Genomic DNA, 21,043 nt, shown 5'->3' with positions numbered 1-21,043 from the left:
CTCTCTCATTCTCTCTCTCTCCATTTCTATCTCCCCCTTCTCTCTCAATTCCTGTGTCTATGCAAAATAAGTAAATAATATTTTTATAAGAATCAAGTACTCCTTGTGTATACTTATGAATGATGAACATTATGTCTCAGGTCACAGTGTCCCAGCTTTTTTACAGTCAGGAAGTTTGGTATGTGGCTGTGCTCTGAATGGTAATTTTAGGCTGTTTTCTTTGATAATTCAAGACTTAACAGATTTTATGATGCCCTGGATAAACCCAGGGCTTTGCTTTTTTTATACCTGAGCACTGACCAGCTATAACTTATGGTAATGGGGAGGATTGAATAAGGGACTTCAGAGTCTCAGGCATGAGTTTTTGCATATCCATTATGCTACTCCTTCCCAAAATCCAGGGACTCATACATGCAGCCTGTGCTATACTACTGAGATACACACCCAGCCTGAATGACTTTATAATAAACAAATGAATGAGATTTATTTACTTATTTACATAAAACAAAGAAGGGGAATATATCAGGACATCACTCTGGCATATGTAATGCTGGGAATTGAACTCAGGACTTCATGCTTGAGAATACAATACCTTATTCCACTGCACCACCTCTCAGGTCACCCAAGTGACTTTGAAAGCTTCTTTATTTCTCATTGAGCAGTTTCTGACCACCACCTTTGGAAAACCATCACATAAGCTTCTGGTGGCCTGGTAAGACCTCTGAATACTACTCAAGACAGGAGAGCAAAGGAAAGTATGGTTTCCACAGACAGCAACAGCAAACGAAGAGTGAACTGCACTTGTCTTTCACTTGGCAATCAGTAACCATGCCTTCTTTCCTTGTCTGAAGCTCACTTTTGCTTGGAGGTCTAGGTCATGACCTTCAGTTGGGGAAGCCAGAATGGTGTGACACTAGCTATCTCCATCCTCTACCCCTCCAATGAGTCTGTCTGAGTCAACTGTCCAGAGAAAACAAGGGTATTTCAGAACTGCTCTAGACCAAGAGTATAGGGCACAGAACCGGGCTGGCGTGGGGAGGCATGACTTTGATTTTGATCTTAGAGTGTATTGGAAAGACATATAGATGTATGAAATGGATTTTTTTTTTTTAATATACAGGAGTTGGGGAGCTTCTCTACATCTCTGGCCTTGGCATACCTTTTTCTGAGTTGCAACATAACTTGGACTCTGCACACTGCGACATTCAGATGGAGAACGTGGGACCAAACTAAGGGTTTGGCTCCTTTCCCTTCAACCACCTCTCCATCCCCAACCCAAGCACTGGATTGGGGACAGGCACAGAATAGGAAGTGGGCGGCCCCACGCCGTGGTGGGCGTGGCGGAGGCCAGTGGGCGGACCCATGCTGCGGTGGGCGAGGCAGAGGCCAGTGGGCGGTCCCATCCCGCGGTGGGCGTGGCAGACTCCGGTGGGCGGACCCATGCCGCGGTGGGCGTGGCGGAGGCCGCGGGCGAGCCCATCCGCGGTGGGCGTGGCGCGCGCCCGGCGGCTCATAGGAGACGCGGCGGCACTAGAGGGAGCTGCTCGCGCCGCCTCGCCGCCCCTCACGCCCGCGGTCCGCGCGCCTTCCAGCCGGCGCCGCCGCCGCGATGGCGGAGGACAGCGAGTCTGCGGCCAGCCAGCAGAGCTTGGACCTGGACGACCAGGACACGTGCGGCATAGACGGGGACAATGAGGAGGAGGCCGAGCACACCAAGGGGTAGGCAGGCTCAGGGCCGGGACCGAGGCCGGGCCGCTCGAGGGGCCCAGGCCGCGGAGTGGTCCGGGCGGCGGGAGGCACGGGCCGGCGACACCGCTGTCACCTGCCGCCCGCCTGCCGCGTGACTCAGTGGCACCGCGGGAGGCGGCGCCCTTCCCTTTGTGGCGGCCCGGCCGGTGGCCGCGGCCCTCCGCCGCCCCACACACCGCCCCCGGGTCGGGGCGGCCTCCCCCGCCAGCCCGCCCGCCGTCGCCCCGGGCTCTGGGGAGGGGGCCGCAGCCGCCGAGCTGCCCAAAGTTGAGGCGCCGCGGCCGTGTCGCCAGGCTCCCCCAGGGCCGCCCCGACCCCGCGTCCTTGGGGTCCTTGGCGTACGCGTCGGGGTCCCTGACTGGCGCCTTGGCGTCCCCTCCCTCCTCCGGCCTGCGCCCTGGGGCCCCTGGCTCGCGCCTCGTGGGTCCCTTTCCCGCGACTTGGGGGGAGGGGACCTGGCCCAACCCTTGGGCGTCCTCGGCCCGCACCCTTGGTGTTCCCGACCCATGCCTTGGAGGTCCTCCGCTCTGCACCCTTGGGTGCTCTGCCGAGCCGTCCGGCAGGTCGGACCCGGCCGGGTTCCGCGTGCAGCCCCGCAGGCCGCGGCCGCTCCGCACGCCCAGAGCGCACCTGCCCAGGTCTCTGCCGGTCTTGCCCCGGCTCCCTCTCGGCCGCCAGCCCCCAGCTCCCCGCGACTCGATCTGCTCTCCGGTGGCAGGAAAAGGTCGCTTCCAGAGAAGGGTGGTGGCGGTGAAGTTGGGGTTTAGGGGCGGGAAGGCTCCCTTCCCGGGTGGAGTGCAGCCCGGCGCCGCCTGCCGCCCCTGGGTGCCCAGGGGAGAAGTGGGTCAGCGAGGAAGGCCTTCCCCACAGCCGGCCATGCAGCTCCTCCTGGGGGGCATTCTCCGCTGCCTGTTGAGTAAACGCTGTTTATTTATTATTGTTTTTTAAACTGAGCTTTCATGTGTTCAGACATATGAGAAGAGATCAAAATGGTGTGTGTGGGGGGGGAGCTGGTGAAATAGATCTTCCCGCTCGCAGTTGCTTTAAAATACATTTTTTTCCGAAGTGAATACTCTCTCAGTGGCAGCTGCAAGTACCGAGTGTTATCGTACCCGGTCTTGGATATGTTTTTGGAAGAGGAGAGGAAATTCTGCAGGAATCTGAGCCCGACTGCTGTTGATGCAGTGATAGAAATTTGCCTATGGGAGAGAGCTAAATATAGACATGTTTTCGAAACAATAGCACTGGTGCTAGATTCTGGCTCAGCTGCAAATGTGGGGTCTTCCCAAATAACATCAACACACCTCTCTCTCTCTCTCTCTTTTTTTTTTTTTTAGGCAGACTGAATTGCTCTCTTCAATTCACAGTAATTTATGTTTATTGTTCTTCATTCTTCTGAAACTCTGATTAGATCTTTGCTTATGCAGTCTAGAATCCCTGCAGGACACGAACTCCCTCTTCTCTGCCCATCGATCCCTCCAGAAGCCTATCTGTGGGCTGTGTGACCTTCTCAGACTGGCACCCAGAAGCATCTTCATGCGCTTTTGAGAGGTTTTCACTTTTGCACATCAGCACACTAATTACATGTCAGTTAATATGTCAGCACCGTTACTCGGATTTTAGAGTTGCCCAGTAGACTGACATGTTTCAGCCAAGAGCAGATAACTGGCTAATCACCTCCAGTGGGCAGAGATTGACATAATGGTTTTACGGTGGAGAATTTAAAAAAAAAAAAAGTGAGATTAGTGAAAAATTCAAGCTGCTGAGCTTGTTAGAATGACTTTTTTGGATTTGGATGTAGATGATGTATGTGTACCAAATTTGGGGATGTGGTTTGTGTTTTATTTGACTTGAAGACTGATGAGTGGTTAGTAGAAACCTACCTAGGTTGTTTTTCTTTATTGTTGTTGTTGTTTGTTTGTTTTCTTTAAGTAGTTCAGGTTTGTAAATGTTAAAACATAAAGGGCTCCTTTTTTTCCTTGGCCTCTTCATTTTCAACTAATTTAAAGTTAAGTGACCAAGAGCCTCTGAAAGAATGAGACGTATGTTTTACAAAGGTGAGTTAACACTTTGAGGCCACTAGGTGTAGGGGTCAAGGGTGGAAGCAATATTTACTAAAATAGCACCTGAGTATAATGTATGTATAAGTTGTTTCAGAATAGTTGAAACTACCAGGCAAAAGGAAAATACCAAGCTAAATGATTTGGTTCCAAAATGTAAATATTATTGCATGTGCTTTTTCTTCATTTTTATAGATTTCTCTGTATAAACTAGAGAGTATTTGAGTTTTCTGGAAAAGTCCATGAATAAAATATGTTTTGCACTTAATTCAAAGCAGTTACTTTTATGTTTAATTAAAAGCAATGGCTTAAGTATTATGAAATACTTGAACCCCACTCTTGTATCTTATTTCTCTTGGAAAGCATGCTTGTGTTAACTTTTTGGTCCACCCAGGTGTGAAAGTAGCATGCCACTATAAAAAAATTCATGTTTTTTTTTTTTTTTACACAAACATGAACTGAGGGATTGTCATTTTTAACTTGTGAAACTACCAACAAATATGTAGCATATACAACTAGACTAGAAGGTTATCTAGACAGAACCTTTACCATGTGATTAGCAGGGAGAGCTTGAGGAAACTTGAAATCTCTCAGTCCAATTCAGAGTTCTAAGGTAATCTCATTTCTACTGATATTTTCTTAGCAAAGATTTTCTACATAGAGAAAAATAAACTTAAAAACAGCTTCCCCAGTGGTTGGTTAGAACTGGTCCTAACTGCTGAAGATTTGTTTTGCTGTGGGTGACTATGACTATGACATTAGTGATGTTACTTGCAGGATGACTCTCTTTCTTTCTTTTTTTTTTAATATTTATTTTACTTATTTATTCCCTTTTGTTGCCCTTGTTGTTTTATTGTTGTAGTTATTATTGTTGTTGTCGTTGTTGGATAGGACAGAGAGAAATGGAGAGAGGAGGGGAAGACAGAGAGGAGGAGAGAAAGATAGACACCTGCAGACCTGCTTCACCGCCTGTGAAGCGACTCCCCTGCAGGTGGGGAGCCGGGGTTCAAACCTGGATCCTTATGCCGGTCCTTGTGCTTTGCACCACCTGTGCTTAACCCACTGCGCTACAGCCCGACTCCCAGGATGACTCTCTTTCTAGGACCTAGCTCAGGTGGGTCTGAGGTTAGGTCACTGGCTACTCAAGGGTCTTTTTTGTATTCCTCTCCATTTAATGTGTGCATGCCTTCTGTTAACTTTCTTTCAAAGGCCTTTGGGGAAGCTGTTGCTGGCAGGGTACACTGGAATCCTGGCCTAAACTCCCCATCTCCTTATCCTTGTCCCACTAGTGTGCATCTTTTCCATTTGTGACACACACCAGGTGTTGGCTGTTATCTCTACTCAGCATGCCATCCCATAGTAAGCATGGTTATTGTCCAGTGCTGAAAAGAGGCAAATCATTGACCCAAATAAAATTAATGTTGAAGTTGTCAAGCAAACGAAACCTTTGTCCCTGCTGTACCAACACTGATTTTCAGGATGCATGTTTCCTCGATAGTGGGTGTTTCTCATCTTTTCACAAACAAAACTTGCCCCTCCTTTGGTCACTGTGGTTGTAATAGAAGGCAACTACGGGGACTAAAGTAAGCATACAAGCATATCTCTGAGGTAGACAGGAGAAAGTGTTACTGCTTTAGGGTTATCCCTAGATGTTTTTAAGAAATTTTTTTCTTGGGAAAATGAAAGATGTGCTACTAGGCAAAGATCAAAACTTTGGAATTCTACCACCAGCACCTTGGCCTTTTTGCTCCTACAAAATTCCACAACTCCTGATGATCTTTTTCTTCTTTTTCAATGTCAGATAGAGAGACCTCACAGCACCGCCCCACCATTCCAAGGAATGAAGCTTTCTTCGTCCTAAGCATGGTGCTGGGGGTTGGGCCCAGGTCCTTGGGTTTGGTAAAGCAGTGCTCTACTGTGTGGACTGTCTTTTAGTCCCAAAATTTTGGAATTCTTATAGCAAAGAACATAGCCTCTCATCTCCCACTCTCATGGGGGGGGAGGGGGAATGAAGTTAGTCTCTGCAGAATGCTGTTCCTAGGGATTTTGTCAGTGTGTTGTTGACATTGACTGTGGAGCTTTTTAATCAGCTATATGGAATCATTGAAAAAATTAAGAAGAAGAAAAAAGTCAATAGATTTTTCATGTGATGGAAATTTAAGGGACAAATCAAAATGGCCCTTTTGAAATTTAACATGTCATCAGCTGTATGAATATAAACAGAAAGCTATGTTTACAATCTTTACCAAAAGAACTATCTGATTAAACAAATATAGGAAATTGACTGTTTTTCTTGCTTGAAATTAACACATATCTGCCCAGACTTGCATCTGAAATCCTGGTATCACCCTTGGACTCAGAACAAACTTCTTATAGAGATGAGCTAAACTCCAGAAAAATTCTAAGTAGAGGACTCATATTTTGCTATCTTGAAATTTATTAGCATAGGTATACATAATAAATATGAGTTAAAAGCTAGTTCCTTGGTTAACTGAGGGATTAGAACTAAGTTCTCTACCAAGAAAAAAAAAAAAACAAAAGGTTGGTGGTTCTTTATTGTTCCATTTGAGAGTATGTTTGACTTTTTACCTATCAGAAGAGTAAAATATAGTCATTATTCAAACTGAGACCAGAGATAGCTCTTATACCCAGTAGAGTGCACACTTTGCCACACATTACATGGGAGCACCATCGACCCCACCAAAGGAGCTCCATGGATGGATGGTAGAGTGGTTTTATAGTGTTTCTCCTCTCTGTCACTCCTCTCTAAGTAAGTAGAATTTTTTAAAGTAAAATAAACCTGAAACAATAATAAGAGGACTGAGAACGTTGTGACAGTTCAAATCTGGTAGTTCTCTGTAAGGTGCTTAGTATAATGCCTATCACAATATGTAAGTGTGCGTCAGTGTTAGTTGCTCTGAGGACAGTGAAGGTGATGGTACCAAAATGTTGTCCAGAGTATCTGTGTCAGTTTGTTTCGCCAGGAGTTCTCAGCTGTTCTTTTCCCTCGTGTTTTCATTTTCCTTATTGCTGTAAGATTGAGCACCTTTTCAAAAGTTTATTTGCTGTTAGGATTTCCTCTACTGGTCAGCTGCTTTTCATATCTTCAGCCAATTCTTCTGACAGGCTTTGTCTTCTTCCCATTGATTTTTCAAAATTGATTTCTCATTCATCCAGGAGATATTTGTCAAGGACCTTTTATATGCTCGAAATGGTTTTTGGTGCTAGGAATACAATGTAAAATGTTCTTTTAGGACTTTGTGTCCTATTGATAGAGGGAGACAAAATAGAGAGTACAGTGTTAGCTAGTAATAAGTTCTATGGAGAAAACTAAAGCAGGACAATCATAATAATAGCTGACGCTGACTGGTTTCTGTGTGCCAGCCACTGTAAGAAGTGCTGATGTGCAGTAACTTGCCCTACCCTTATTGTTTACTAATGCCATTTGTTTAAAACGTCATCCTCCTGCAGTTCTAGAAACTGATGCACAGAATGGTTTACTATATGCCAAGACCCACAACTAGGAAGTAATGGAGCCAGGTTTCAAAATCAGGTGGTCAGACTCAGCGCATGACTGCATTCCTGGCCAAGTACCTCTCTACTACACTGGAGAGCAGACGTGAACTGAAAAAACTATATTGCGGCTGTTGGCACTGTTTGTACTCTAGAACTGCCTTGCCTCATTCTGTAGTTGTAAATCTTTGTTGATAGCAGACAGGAAGGAACATGGTTCGGTGGTAGAGTGTGGGGCCTGGTGCAAGAGGACACAGACCCAATCCCTGGCACTGCATTAGCCACAGCAGTGCTTTGGTCTTCTCTGTTGTGAAAGCAAATAAAAACTTCTTAAAAATTTGTTGATTATGAAATTTTTCACTTTGGTATGGCCAAGTTATTCCCATTGGTCTTAGGGTTTTTATCCATGGGCCCTTACTATGGGATTCTTTCCTTCACTGACATCATGAAGTTATTTGTTCAGTAACTATTCACTTGAGCATTCACTATATATTCTACATACTGTTCTAGGCCCTGGAGAGATATTTACTAAAGCAACAAAAAGCACTGTCTTTAATTTTAAGGTTTTTCTTTTCAAAATTGCTTCTTCAACTTGTTTGAGATTTGATTTTTAACTCTGTGGGAAATAGCAAAGTAATTTAATACTCCATACAGCAAGTCAGTTTTTCTGATGCAATTTATTGACATTTGTTTTCTCACCACTGATTGATGTAATTGTTCTATAGATCAAGTTACTGTAGATTGTGAGTTGTTTCGGGTTTGTCTATCCTATTTCACTGAGCTCTTTGTCGTTAAGCTTTGTTGTAGTATAGTGTTTTAATGGTCAAGGCTTTGTAATTATTATAGATGGTTTAGAAAATGCAGTGAAAGTTAAAATCTTTTTTCATAATTTTCTGTACAGGGCATTGGAAGTAGATGGGGAAATTTTATCAATAAGTTTTTTGGGGGGTTGTTTGTTTTGTGGATTTGGGGCCTTGCCCATATGCAATTTCACCACTTCTAGACCACCATTTTTGCATTCATATATTGAGAGGAAGAGACTACAGTGCAAGAGCTTCCCCTGGTACCAAGGAATGGTAGCATGTGGTGCTAGGACTTGCACCTGGAGAAGGCTCAAGCCCTAACTGGTAAGCTGCCTCTTTGGCCCTATTAATGGTTCTCAAGGGGAGGAAGGAGCTAAGTGATCTCTTTGGTGGAAGCCTATGAAGTATAAAATTGTCTTATTATTGGGATTCATATACCATAGGCTGAGCACCTATGCTTTTGGTGTTGCTCTAGATTCCAGAGTCTAGAAGTATGAGCTATACTGGATTAAGTTGCTGTAAATAGGCCCACATATGTAGTTGGTCAACATAGTAGGAATCTCCCTTCTGCTCATAAGTCAGACCAGTGTGGGTGTTCAGATGGATGACAAGAGGACATCCATGCGGCTTCCTGTCAGCCAGAAGCCAGGTTTCCCATGTCCTGTTGCTCTGCCTACCTCTTGGCTCTGATTCCACACCCAGTCAGTGCAGGGAAAGGAAAATTGAGGAGGAGCTCAGCTAGGAGGCTGCCAGGACAGCGCAAGAGGCAGATTACACATCTACTCCCACCCCACAGCATGGCCCTCAGCCCCATGGGCTGTCCCTGCAGCCTGGTGAGGAAGCAGGCTTGGATGTTGTGAGTCGGCAATCTCCACCTCACATGTATCTCTGGGGGCAACTGCAGAATCTTCACAGGCTTCTGTTCCTTTGTTCATAACTAACTGTAGAATCCTAAACTACTTTGAAGAGATTTGTTATATGTGCTTATTAAATATTTGGCATTTCCATAGCTGGGAAGGAGTTTATTGGCATATACTTTGAATATGCCAGAGATTCTCTCTAGACACCACTGAAATGTCTGCCTTTCCAGAGAGAGCCAAATGGAGAAGCTTTTCCTTGTGGGTATTTCTTGGAAATCCTTGACCCTGCCAACCATGAATGTATTTTCTCTCTCTACAGCTTTCTTTACTGTGGACATTGTGTTTATATACGCTGTGTGGTCCTTTGTGTCTGGCTTCTTTCACTCAGTGCTTTCAAGGCTCATCCATATTATAGGAAAAGATAAATATACAAACATCTCAATATGTGGATATACCATATTTCTTTATTCATTCACCAGTTCTTGGGCACCTATATGGTTTCTACTCTCTGACCAGTACTGCTGTGAACTTTCCTGTGCAGTTTCTGGTGTGGACAAGTGTGTGTATTGCCCCTGCTTATATACCTCAGGGGCTGAATTGCCAGCTCAGGGTTTTTTTGTTTATTTGTTTCATTTTGTTTTTGTTTTGCCAAGCTGGGTCCTCACATGTATGATTTCACTGCTCTCAGACCAATACTCATTCAGATAGAGATGGGGGAGGGGCGTACCTGGTTGAGCTCACATGTTACAGTGCACAAGGACCTGGGTTCAAGCCCCCAGTTGCCACCCGCAGTGGGAAAGCTTTGTGAGTGGTGAAGCAGGACTGCAGGTGTCTCTGTCTCTCTCCCTCTCTGTCTTCCCCTTCCCTCTTGATTTCTGGTCATCTCTGTCCAATAAATAAAGATAATTTAAAGGGAGAGGGAGAGACAACTCAGCACCAGAGCTTCCTATGCTGCTGTGGCACCTCCCATGTATTGCCAAGGTTTGAACCTGGGCCTTATGTATAGCAAGGCACATGCCCTATCCAGTGAGCTTTCTGTTGCTAAAGATTTCTTTGTTTAAGATTTCTTTTTATATGTATATTTATTCATTTACTTTCCCTTTTGTTGCCCTTGTTTTTTTTTTTTTTTTTTTGGTGTTGTTGTAGTTATTATTGTTGTTGATGTCATCATTGTTAGATAGGACAGAGAGAAATGGAGAGAGGAGAGGAAGACAGAGAAGGGGAGAGAAAGATAGACACCTGCAGACCTGCTTCACCACTTGTCAAGTGACTCCCCTGCAGGTGGGGAGCCGGGCTCGAACCAGAATCCTTGCGCTGGTCCTTGAGCTTTGCACCACATGTGCTTAACCCGCTGCGCTACCGCCCAATTCCCTAAGATTTCTTTTTTTAATGAGAGAGAGAATCAGAGCATCACTTTTGCACATGTGGTGCAAAAGTTTCTTCTCCAAAACAGAAGATTCCGGGTGCATCTGGGTGACAAGTCTAGCAGATGGAGACTTGTCTCAAGTGGCCTCCCCCAGGGCTCTGTTCTGGCTCCTACGCTATTTAATATTTACATCAATGACCTTCCAGAAACTTCTTCAAGGAAGTTCATCTACGCCGATGACATCTGCTGTGCAACTCAGGCATCGAAGTTTGACATCCTCGAGGAAACACTCACGAAAGACATGTCTCTGATATCTGATTACTGTAAAAAATGGCGACTAATCCCTAGCACTGCAAAAACGGTATCATCTGTTTTCCATCTACACCATGCCTCGGCCTCGCGTGAGCTTAATGTGCAACTTGACGATACGAGAATCCGGCATGAAGCCCAGCCAGTCAATCTTGGCATTACTCTCGATCGCACCCTGTCATTTCACGAACATCTCATAAAAACCGCAGCAAAGGTGGGCGCGAGGAATAACATCATTGCAAGATTGGCCAGCTCCTCATGGGGAGCGAGCACTTCCACACTGTGATCATCATCTCTGGCATTATGCTATTCCACTGCAGAATACTGTGCCCCAGTATGGTTCCGTAGCCCCCATGTCCACTTGGTCGATTCCAAATTATATTCCTCCATGAAGATAATTTCTGGAGCCATCCGTTCCACCCCGGTTCCATGGCTGCCAGTTCTTAGCAACATCGCCCCGCCAGATATTCGTTGGGATGCGGCATCATCTAAGTTCATTTCCCACGTCTATGCTCGACCGGACCTGCCAATATACGCGGATATCTTCACCCACCCTGTCCAACGCTTGACGTCTTGTCATCCACCTACACCTACACTGAACTTCTCTGTTCCAGACTCTTGGAAACAGAGTCGGCAGTCAGCTGAGGTAAAGAACAAACACCTCATCACAGACCCCTGCGAGCGTCAACCCGGCTTTGACCTAGCACGTTATGATTGGGCCCTCCTCAATCGCTATGGAACAGGCCATGGCCGGTGCGCTGCTATGTTCCATCGCTGGGGAGCCAGAGACGACCCGAACTGCCCCTGCGGCTACAGACAGACTATGATCCACATAGTCAACAACTGCCACCTCTCCAGATTCAAAGGAGGTCTCGAAACTTTACATCAGGCTCAACCTGACGCTGTTGACTGGCTACGGAAGAAGGGCAAACGCTAGAAGAAGAAGGTGCAGGAAGTCCTGTGCTTGGCCACTCGAGCTATCTCTCTGGTTGCCCATCATTTTATTTTTTAAAGTTCAAATGAAAGAGAACACAGGCAAACAAGCAAAAGCCCTTGACCGAATAGGGGTTAACAAAAATGACAGTAGCTTTTCCATCATAGCAAAATCAAGTACTATAATTGTGTTGTTTTAATTGGTTTTTTGTTTTGTTTGCCACTGGGGCCTTGCCAGGACTCTGCAGCTATACAAGTCCTCCACTCCTGGCAGACTTTTTTTTTCCAGATGGAAACAAAGAGGGAGAGAGAAGAAACACCACAGCACCACTTATGATGCCTCCCCTGTGTAACGTGCTCCCATGTGATTTAAGGGGACTTGAACGCAGGTCCTCAGACATAGTTAAATGGCATACTGGACAAACTATTACCCAACCCCCAGGTAGCATAATTTCAACAGTACACTGAGTAGGGGTTTTGCATAATATCAGTTAACTCCCCAAATTTAATTTAAGGGAAACTTCATTACACATGAGTCTTGTAAGTTACCAACTAGGTGGTATAAACATACTGAAGAGATTATTTAGTGTAAGAGTCTGGTGTTTTGACTGTTTATATCTGTGCCCACTCTACTGTCCATCAGTTAACTTCATCTGCTTTAGGGGAAAAATATCCATACAGGACAAAAATTCCTGGATTCTCCACTGTAGAGAGACATCCATCCAACTGACTAGATATAAACATTCAGCCTATATCTCTCTGAAAAAGACTTCTTGAAAAGTTGGAGTTGCTTTTTTTAAAATTTTTTATTTATAAAAAGGAAACATTGACTAAACCATAGGATAAGAGGTACAACACACAATTCCCACCACCAGAACTCTGTATCCCATCCCCTGCCCTGATAGCTTTCTTATTCTTTAACCCTCTGGGAGTATGGACTCAAGGTCATTGTGGGATGCAGAAGATTTGAAGGTCTGGTTTCTGTAATTGCTTCCCCACTGAACATGGGTGTTGACAGGTCGATCCATATTCCCAGCCTGTCTCTCTCTTTCCCTAGTGGGGAAGGGCTCTGGGGAAGCGGGGCTTCAGGACACATTGGTGGGGTTGTCTGTCCAGGGAAATCTGGTCGGCATCTTGCTAGCATCTGGAACCTGGTGGTTGATAAGAGAGTTAACATACAAAGCCAAACAAATCGTTGACCAATCATGGACCTAAAGGTTGGAATAGTGCAGATGAAGAGTTGGGGGTACTCCATTTTGTAGATAGCTAGTAGGCATATTTTAGTTATATTCCAAAAGGTCTATGGCTATACTAGTTTTTTTTTTTTTTTCTTTTTTCCCCTGAGCCTGAAATCTGATATGCAGGTGGATCCTAGTTATTGTCTGGGAAGATGATGTCATGGCTGGAAAAAGGACCAGAAAGCTGGATCAGGGCAGAGAGTGGCTCCCTAATATGGGAAAGGTGTATTAATATTGTTGACTGTAAACCCCATCGATTTGATCTCACTTGGGGCCCATATTCAGCTTAGGAGCCTATGTGACGTCTGCATCCCTGCAGATCTGAGCTCACATTCTGTGGTCATGAGTAGGAACATTCCAAGCTGCCCCAATATCAGGACCCATCTTCCTCAGGTGTAGCATAAAGTATGTTGTATAGAACATTCTCCTACCATTGTTGATCCAAGTTGAGGGCAAGGTCCTATGGGGGCCCACAAAGGGGTCTATTTTGTTGTTCCTGATAGAAATGACCGGTAACAATGAAGAGAGGGATTTATTCGAGGTCTAGGCCTATCATGTCTGTTTGAGAATCTCAGGAGAGAGTTTAAATTAAGTGTATTGGAAAGAAAAGCTTTGAGGTCCTAAGATCATGTTGATTTCCAAGATAGCCATAAGCAGTGGCAATTAAAGGATTGCAGGTGAAGAGATTATAGTTCCCTAAGTTGGGTAGCTGAGGACATGCATGTTCACTATGGATTCAGCACCCTTCCGCAGCACAATACTGAGCACATAGTAATTGCTCAGTACATACATGTACTGGCCACAGTCTACCTCCTGAGAGGGAAAACTGTAGCTTTCAGAGGTTATTTTACCAGTTGGTAATAAAAAATGGTGGTACTAGATTAGTCATGTCATTAAACAGAATTATGTATTCAGTGAGCACTTGTGATAAAAAATCACAACTAGTCGTCTGGGAAGTGGTGCAGTGGATAAAGCATTGGATTCTCAACCATGATGTCCTGAGTTGGATCCCCAGCAGCACATGTACCAGAATGATGTCTGGTTCTTTCTCTCCTCCTATCTTTCTCATGAATAAATAAATAAATTCTTTAAAAAAAAACAAACAAACAACAACTACAGGAAGCCTTAGGGATACAAATAAAAAGAACATTCTTCTGTCCCCCACACACCTGACACAAATATGTATAGGGATCACACCATCACAATACAGCATGTTGACTGCTTTGTAAGGTGCCACCCATGAAAACACAAAGGAGAGAAAGCCTAGAATATTCAGAGCAAGTTTAAAGTCCAAGTCAGAGCATGTGCAAAGCCATACTCACCCATGGCCTGTTTCTCACTTCAGTATCTGGCTGTGCTATGTCTCTTTGAGCCCAATTGCTAGTTAGATATATTTGGAGTCCTTAGCCACCAGATTATTTTAAATATAAACATCACAATAGCACAGATTTGATTCTACTGATGAAAATAAACTGCTCACTTATACGTGGGGGGGGGGCATATTCCTATTTTCAGACCACCAGGGTATACCATTTGGTGGGATCTTACTGTCGCTGCAAATTTGAGCTCTGCGGCCTATTTTAGGATGGAAAACAGCAATGTATAAATCCATAGCTGTTGTTGCTAAAAACAGCTTTTCTCATTATTAACCATGCCTTTTATGATTTGTGAAATGACTTTAAGAGATAGTGTGGCATTCGTGCATAAGACTTGTATGTCTAAGGCCTCAGAGGTCTCAGGTTCAATATCTGCTGCCAGCTTATGCCAGAGCTGAGCAGTGTTGTAGTCTCTATTACATAAAAATAAATATTTAAGGGAGTTGGGCGGTAGCGCAGCGGTTAAGTGCACATGGCACAAAGCGCAAGGACCAGCGTAAGGATCCCGGTTCAAGCCCCCGGCTCCCTACCTGCAGGGGAGTTGCTTCATAGGCAGTGAAGCAGGTCTGCAGGTGTCAATCTTTCTCCCTCCCTCTCTGTCTTCCCCTCCTCTCTCCTTTTCTCTCTGTCCTATCCAACAATGAAGACATCAATAACAACAAGGGCAACAAAAGGGAATAAATAAATAAATATTTAAAAAATAAGTTTAAAAAATAGAAATAGTTGTATATTATGTGACTTTATAGAAAAATGCAGTATCCATTTTAGATTAAAACAGGGGCCAGGAAATATCTCACATAATAGAGCACCTGCCTTACCATGAAGGAGACCCTGGATCTGAACCCCAGCATCTCTTTGGAGCACTGTCACACTAGAGGAAGCTGTAAGAATGGTGGAGCAGTGCTCTACCTACCCCTCTTTCTCCGAAAAAGTTGGCCTGGAGCAGTACATTAGGCCATGGCAACACATACACACACAAAAAATATATTACTGTTTTAATATACTAGTAATGGAACACAACAGAATAATACAGTGCATAATATGTGATGAATAGTGATAATGCATTGCATGGTATATAGTACATAAAGTAATGATGCTATAGTAATAATAGCAGATGATGGAGAGAGGAGTCCTTTAGGGTCTAGCTATTGGATCACAAGATTTGTATCAGCTTGGGGACTCTTAAGTTATGCTGTTAAAAACAGCCCCACAATTTTATCGATAAGTCAGAAGGTTCCTTTGCTGCCCTGTGCATGCATGCAGGCAGCAAAGTGTCCTTGGTGACCTGAGTAATACCTAGAAAAGATACTAGTTGCTCCCAGGTGTCCAACAACAGATGAGTGGCTGAGCAAGTTGTGGTATATATACACAATGGAATACTACTCAGCTGTAAAAAATGGTGACTTCACCGTTTTCAGCCAATCTTGGATGGACCTTGAAAAAATCATGTTGAGTGAAATAAGTCAGAAACAGAAGGATGACTATGGGATGATCTCACTCTCAGGCAGAAGTTGAAAAACAAGATCAGAAAAGAAAACAGAAGTAGAACCTGAAATGGAATTGGCGTATTGCACCAAAGTAGAAGACTCTGGGGTGGGTGGGTGGGGAGAATACAGGTCCAGGAAGGATTCAGAGGACCTAGTGGGGGTTGTATTGTTATATGGGAAACTGGAGAATGTTATGCATGTACAAACTATTGTACTTACTGTTGAATGTAAAACAATTCCCCAATTAAAAAAATAAAACAATTAAAATAGATAAGTAAATAAAAAAGAAAAGATACTGGTTGCTGCTCAGGGGGTGACACAGTGCACAGGATGATGGACTGTCAAGCATGAGGTTTTGTGTTTGATCTCCAATATTGTATGTGCCAGAGTGAGGAGGTGGTAGAGTGCACACATTATCATGCACAAGGACCAGGATTTGGGGCCTTCATGATAGGAAAGCAATATTGTGATATAGCTCTCTTCTCTGTGTCTCTCTGCCTCTCTGTTTCTATCTGTGATTGGATGGAACATGGGAAATAATAAAGAGTTCACTGTGAGTGATGGAATCACAGAGACATGAAACCCCAGGGCCCAAAACACAAATTAAAAAAAAAGAAAACACAGACTCAAAATGATAGAATGGAAGAATGAATTTCATGTTTTCCCCTATGTCTGGCAATATGCACTCTTAATCTCTAGTGTTTACCGGCTGCAGTGAATCCTATGGCAGAGGAAATCACAAATTGATGGGAGACTGAAATCTTGCATCTTTTTTGCACTTTGAGAAGATGACATGGGTTCCAGAGAGATGTTTTCCCAATTAGTTGGTTTAATTTGTTGCATGGACTTTTTTTGTTTTGTTATTATTGTTGTTAATTCTTCCAGTTAAAATATTGGGGAAAGCTTCCTCTTAAATAGACAATTCCTCTGATTGTGTTGTATCAATATTTGTGTTTCATTATACCCAAGAGATGTTTATAATGACATTTTTTTGTGGCTTGTGTCTCTCCCTTAAGAGGCTAACTAGGAGGTAGATAGGTGATAACTGTGAAAACTATTTGACATATGTTATAAAATATACTTTATAGCTGTAATTCTTTGCTTAAACAGCACCTGTTGTATGCCTGGTAATATTCTGAGTTACCTGTTCTCTCAACTTCCTGGTTTGATTTCATCTCCCAGTTTTTACCCCTTGTATGACTTTTTTTTTTTTCTACTGATAAAGTTGTGATCCATTTAAACTTTATGTGATTTGACTTTTTTTTTCTCTCTATCCTCTGAATTTTCTCACAGGAGTCCTGGAGGGGATTTGGGTACCAAGAAGAAAAAGAAGAAGCAGAAGAGAAAAAAAGAGAAACCAAATTCTGGAGGCACCAAGTCAGACTCTGCATCAGATTCCCAGGAAATTAAAATTCAGCTGCCATCAAAAGTGAGAGTCCTGGCTTATGCTAACTGCTGTGGTTTCCCATGCATGCAAAAGCGGGTTTTCGAGCTTACCTCTGTAGTGGGGTGAGGGTACTGTTGTGACTGTGTGCTGAATGACACTAGAAGCCAGAGGGTAAAGCTGACATTGGCACCTGAGAGGTACATACTATGTGTGCGTGTGTGTGTGTGTGTGTGTGTGTGTGTTTAGATTCTGCCTGTTTTTCCCCTTTCCCAGTGAATCAGTATTTAGATTGTAGTTCTATAGAAGAAAGTCTCAATGCAAACTTGCTAGGTTTTTTTTTAATTAAGTTACACTTAATATTTTATGACTTTTAGTTCAGAAGATATTCATGTTTTAATTTTTCTGGGTGTCTGTCTAATTACCTGAATAGCACAACACCATCTGGCAGCAGATTTCCACAGGAGCAGCCTCGGGTAAGTCTGACATTGACTTTGAATTGGACCAGTCTTCAGTGGCCGTTCTCAATTCCATTGCCAAGGGTGGGGAATAATAGCTTCCAACACTCCCCCTGAAGAAACATCCATTTCACACTCAGCCAGAAGTCATCTGGCCAGGCCCCATGTTGGCAGATGGCTAGCCTCATGTGTGTGTGTTGGTGCAGATAGCAGGCATCCTTCTCTGGGGGACCAGCCCCAATCACCCTGGCTATGAACCCCACCCTAGTGTACTGGCAGTGAAATACACAGATGCAAGAAACTCATACCACAGAGGGGTAGCATTAGAATTAGAAGGATAGTGGTATAGAGATGATATAGAAGCTATGGACAGTGTAGAGTTGGGGGTGGGAGGGGTGCTCAGGAGGTGCAGCAAAAGCCCAAGCTCAGTCCAGGCTCTTAGACTCTTGAGCATGTGTACCTGTGCACCAGGCTCTGCCCTCCTCAGTCTACTTCTTCAGCTGCATGATGCTTTCTACCCCACTCATAGAGCTGTGGGAAAAGGTTATAGTCAGGTCACATTACTCAATGGCTTTTCAGTGACAAAGCGCTGTGCACATGCTAGTGTACATTGCTCTCATGCAAGTTTTGCAGTGGTTCTTTCTTTCTTTTTTTAACAAACTTGACACCGTGTGGTGTGAATCTGTGTGTGCAGGTAGCTTTGTTGGTGGTTGTTTTATGATCAGAGCCAAGAATCACTGAACAGGAAAATCATGTGCCCCCATTTTCACCTGACTACCTTAGTAAAGTGAGAAGAAAAATAGTGTCTTCCTCCATAGCCTTTCAGCTTGCTTCCCAGGCACTAAGTACTACTCTGCCCAACAGACAGACATCATTCCCAAGGTAACTCTGACAGCATACCATCTACTTACAAGGTATTTTTTTCCATTTCTAAAGGTCGCTCCATCTGATCAGTACAGTGCTACTTACATACCATTGTGACCATTTCCCTGTTGCTTCTACCATTACCATCAGCTTTACCCCATCCCTGCACTCTATGGTTCTGAACCCTTGCCCTCCCTCTGGTTGCTTAAAAGAAACCAGAGCCAATCAAGGCAGGAGGAACTGTTGGCATGACATGGTAGAGAGTTCATTTCGTTTGTAATCAGAAGTAAGTCAGAATATTTTTAATGTGAGCTTTCCCCATGCCTTGTTTTTTTTTTTAATCTAGAGTTAATTAATACTTAAAATTACAGTGACCTGTGTATAGAGAATATTCTCATCTATACTAAAGATCCAACATAACATGATGTTTGTCTGGATTCTTATAGCTTGCTCAGTGGTAGAGGACTTAGACATTTCTTCCAGTATATTAACTTTGGAAAAGAGTGTAGTTGCTATTTAATATGGAGGAAAAGTGGCATATAAGAATAAAATGGTAGGAAACTAGTATGGGGTTCACATACATTCTCACCTTACCTAACACAAATTCATTTTTCCCCAGGTGGTGCTGCTCCAGCAGGTGAATGGATAGGTTTAAAATGTATTGGGGCTGGGAAATAGCTCACCTGGTAGAGCTCCTCCTTATCATTCCTGAGCACCTGAGTGTGGGGCCCCAGCTTCCACGTGGGAGCACAAACAGTGGAGCTAGTGCTATGTTATCTCTCCTTTCCATTTTTTCCTCTCCCTCTCTGTTTCTTACTCTCTCTAGAAAAAGGAAGGGGGAAAAAAATCCACTGGAGAGCAATAGAATCGAGCAGGCACAAAGTCCAGTGGGGGAAAAAAACCTTCCGTAGTTTGGTTTTCCTTACTGCTTTGTCACCATGGACTTGTTACCGTGACTTGAAACTGATACTTACTCGATCTACCTTTAAGAAGTTACTGGGAGGGATGGTGAGATAGTTCACCTGGGGGACACTTGCTTTGCCATACACACAACCTAGGTTTGAACCTCAGCCCCTGTGGCCTAGGGAAAGCTTTGGTGCTTTAACGTGTCTGTCTCTCTGCACCCCCCTCCCCCAATCAAAAAGTCAGCCCAGAGCAGTGAAGCTCCAATGATGCTCCCCCCCAAAAAAAAAGTCTTTTAAAGAAAGCATTGAGGGTACTGGGCCCATTACCATGTGTGCCCATTACCATGTGCAAGGAGCCCCCAGTCTTCACCTGCAGGGGGAAGTTTCACAAGTGGTGAAGCAGTGCTGCAAGTCTCTCTCTCTTGCTCTCTCTTTCTCCTTCTCCCTCCTACCCCCCTCTCCATTTCTCCTGTCCTATCAAGTAAAAAGAGGGAGGAGTAAGGAAGAGAGGGAGGGAAGGAAGAAGGAAGGAAGAACTACAATAGTGAGCATTGGGCTTGTTTCTTACATGAAAGTGACTGGTCAAACTGCTAAGGCTCTCAGTAGTATAGAATCTACTCTGAGCTCTGATTTGTGGAACTGCTGGGGTATCACTGGCTCCTTTGGAACAAAGGTGCTGATTCACATTTGTTACACAATAGCCAACACCATGGGTTTATTCCTGTAAGACTGATTCCATTTTGCTTTTGTAAAGATAAACACATACATGCCAAGGTGTTACAAGTTAGAATATGCTGTGTTCTCAATTCCTTTGAAGATGTAGATCTCCTAATAAAGTGTACTGATGTGGAGTCAAGAGAATGTGTTTCATTTTGTGAGGTGTTAATATTGCAGATTCAAAGGACATCCAAACAACAGAAATCTAGAAAGTATAGTAAGCTAGAAAAGCAAAAGTGTTTTGTGGAATCAATATATTTAATTAAGATATGGCCCTTGTGATTTAAATCTCAGTTCACATATGAGATAAACAATTCATGAGCCCTGTGGCTGCCCTGGAGATGTTGAGGCTTTGACATTCCTCTGTTTAGACTCTAGCACTTAGTTTCCTTAAATCTGTTTCCTGGTGAGAATCCTCAGGAAACTCATTGAATAAAGAATGAATGAGGCCTGGGCAGTGGCGCACCTGCTTAAGCGTACATAGTACTAAGCACAAGAACCCACACAAGGAACTGGGTCCTAGCCCTCACTTTCAACCTGCAAGGGGACACTTCACAAGTGGTGAAGCAGGTCCACAGGTGTCTATCTTTCTTTCTCCCTCTCTGTCTCCCCCACCCCTCTCAGTTTCTCTCTGTCATATCAAATAAAATGGCTTCCAGGAGCTGTGCCAGCACCAAGTCCCAGTGATAACCCTGGAGGCAAAAGGAAAAAAAAAAAAAGGTGAAGAATAATGAGCTTGCAAGGTCTTATTTATTACAGGTCAAGCAGGGGATTTCCAGGTTTGATGATTTGTTCCAAGCCACAAATTTCAGGATCAAAATTAAACAGAAGTCCCCAGCTGCTGTTTACAGACCACCAGAGGTCAATTGTACCTTCTATGTGCCCATTGTCTGAATGCTGAAGGGTTCTTCACTCCTAAACAAGTAGAGAGCACCCTCTGTGTGGCCTCACATTTCTGAAACTAATCAGTTATCTCTTCAACTGAAAAAACATGCTGACTTCTATATATAGCCCTCCCTGT

At 44.0% G+C, this 21,043-nt stretch overlaps 1 protein-coding gene across 2 annotated transcripts in view; it reads left to right on the top strand.

Moving 5' to 3' along the window:
• Positions 1–1,508: 1,508 nt before the first annotated feature.
• NMT2 (N-myristoyltransferase 2) overlaps positions 1,509–21,043 on the top strand; it is a 45,220-nt gene continuing 25,685 nt past the window's right edge. Inside the window, exons 1-3 of one of the 2 annotated variants that reach the window (XM_016189618.2) lie at positions 1,529–1,719; positions 16,988–17,123; positions 17,512–17,554. In XM_016189618.2, coding sequence (XP_016045104.1) covers positions 1,692–1,719; positions 16,988–17,123; positions 17,512–17,554 — 207 coding nt within the window. In that variant the 5' untranslated portion in view covers positions 1,529–1,691. Of the gene's footprint in view, positions 1,720–16,987; positions 17,124–17,511; positions 17,555–21,043 lie in introns of both variants that reach the window. The other variant, XM_007526104.3, reaches the window with a different exon arrangement.

The sequence above is a fragment of the Erinaceus europaeus genome, chromosome 6, assembly GCF_950295315.1.
Source record: "Erinaceus europaeus chromosome 6, mEriEur2.1, whole genome shotgun sequence".
Taxonomy (NCBI): domain Eukaryota; kingdom Metazoa; phylum Chordata; class Mammalia; order Eulipotyphla; family Erinaceidae; genus Erinaceus; species Erinaceus europaeus.
Note: the sequence above shows the minus strand (reverse complement) of the source record. Positions and strands in the feature narration are given on the sequence as shown.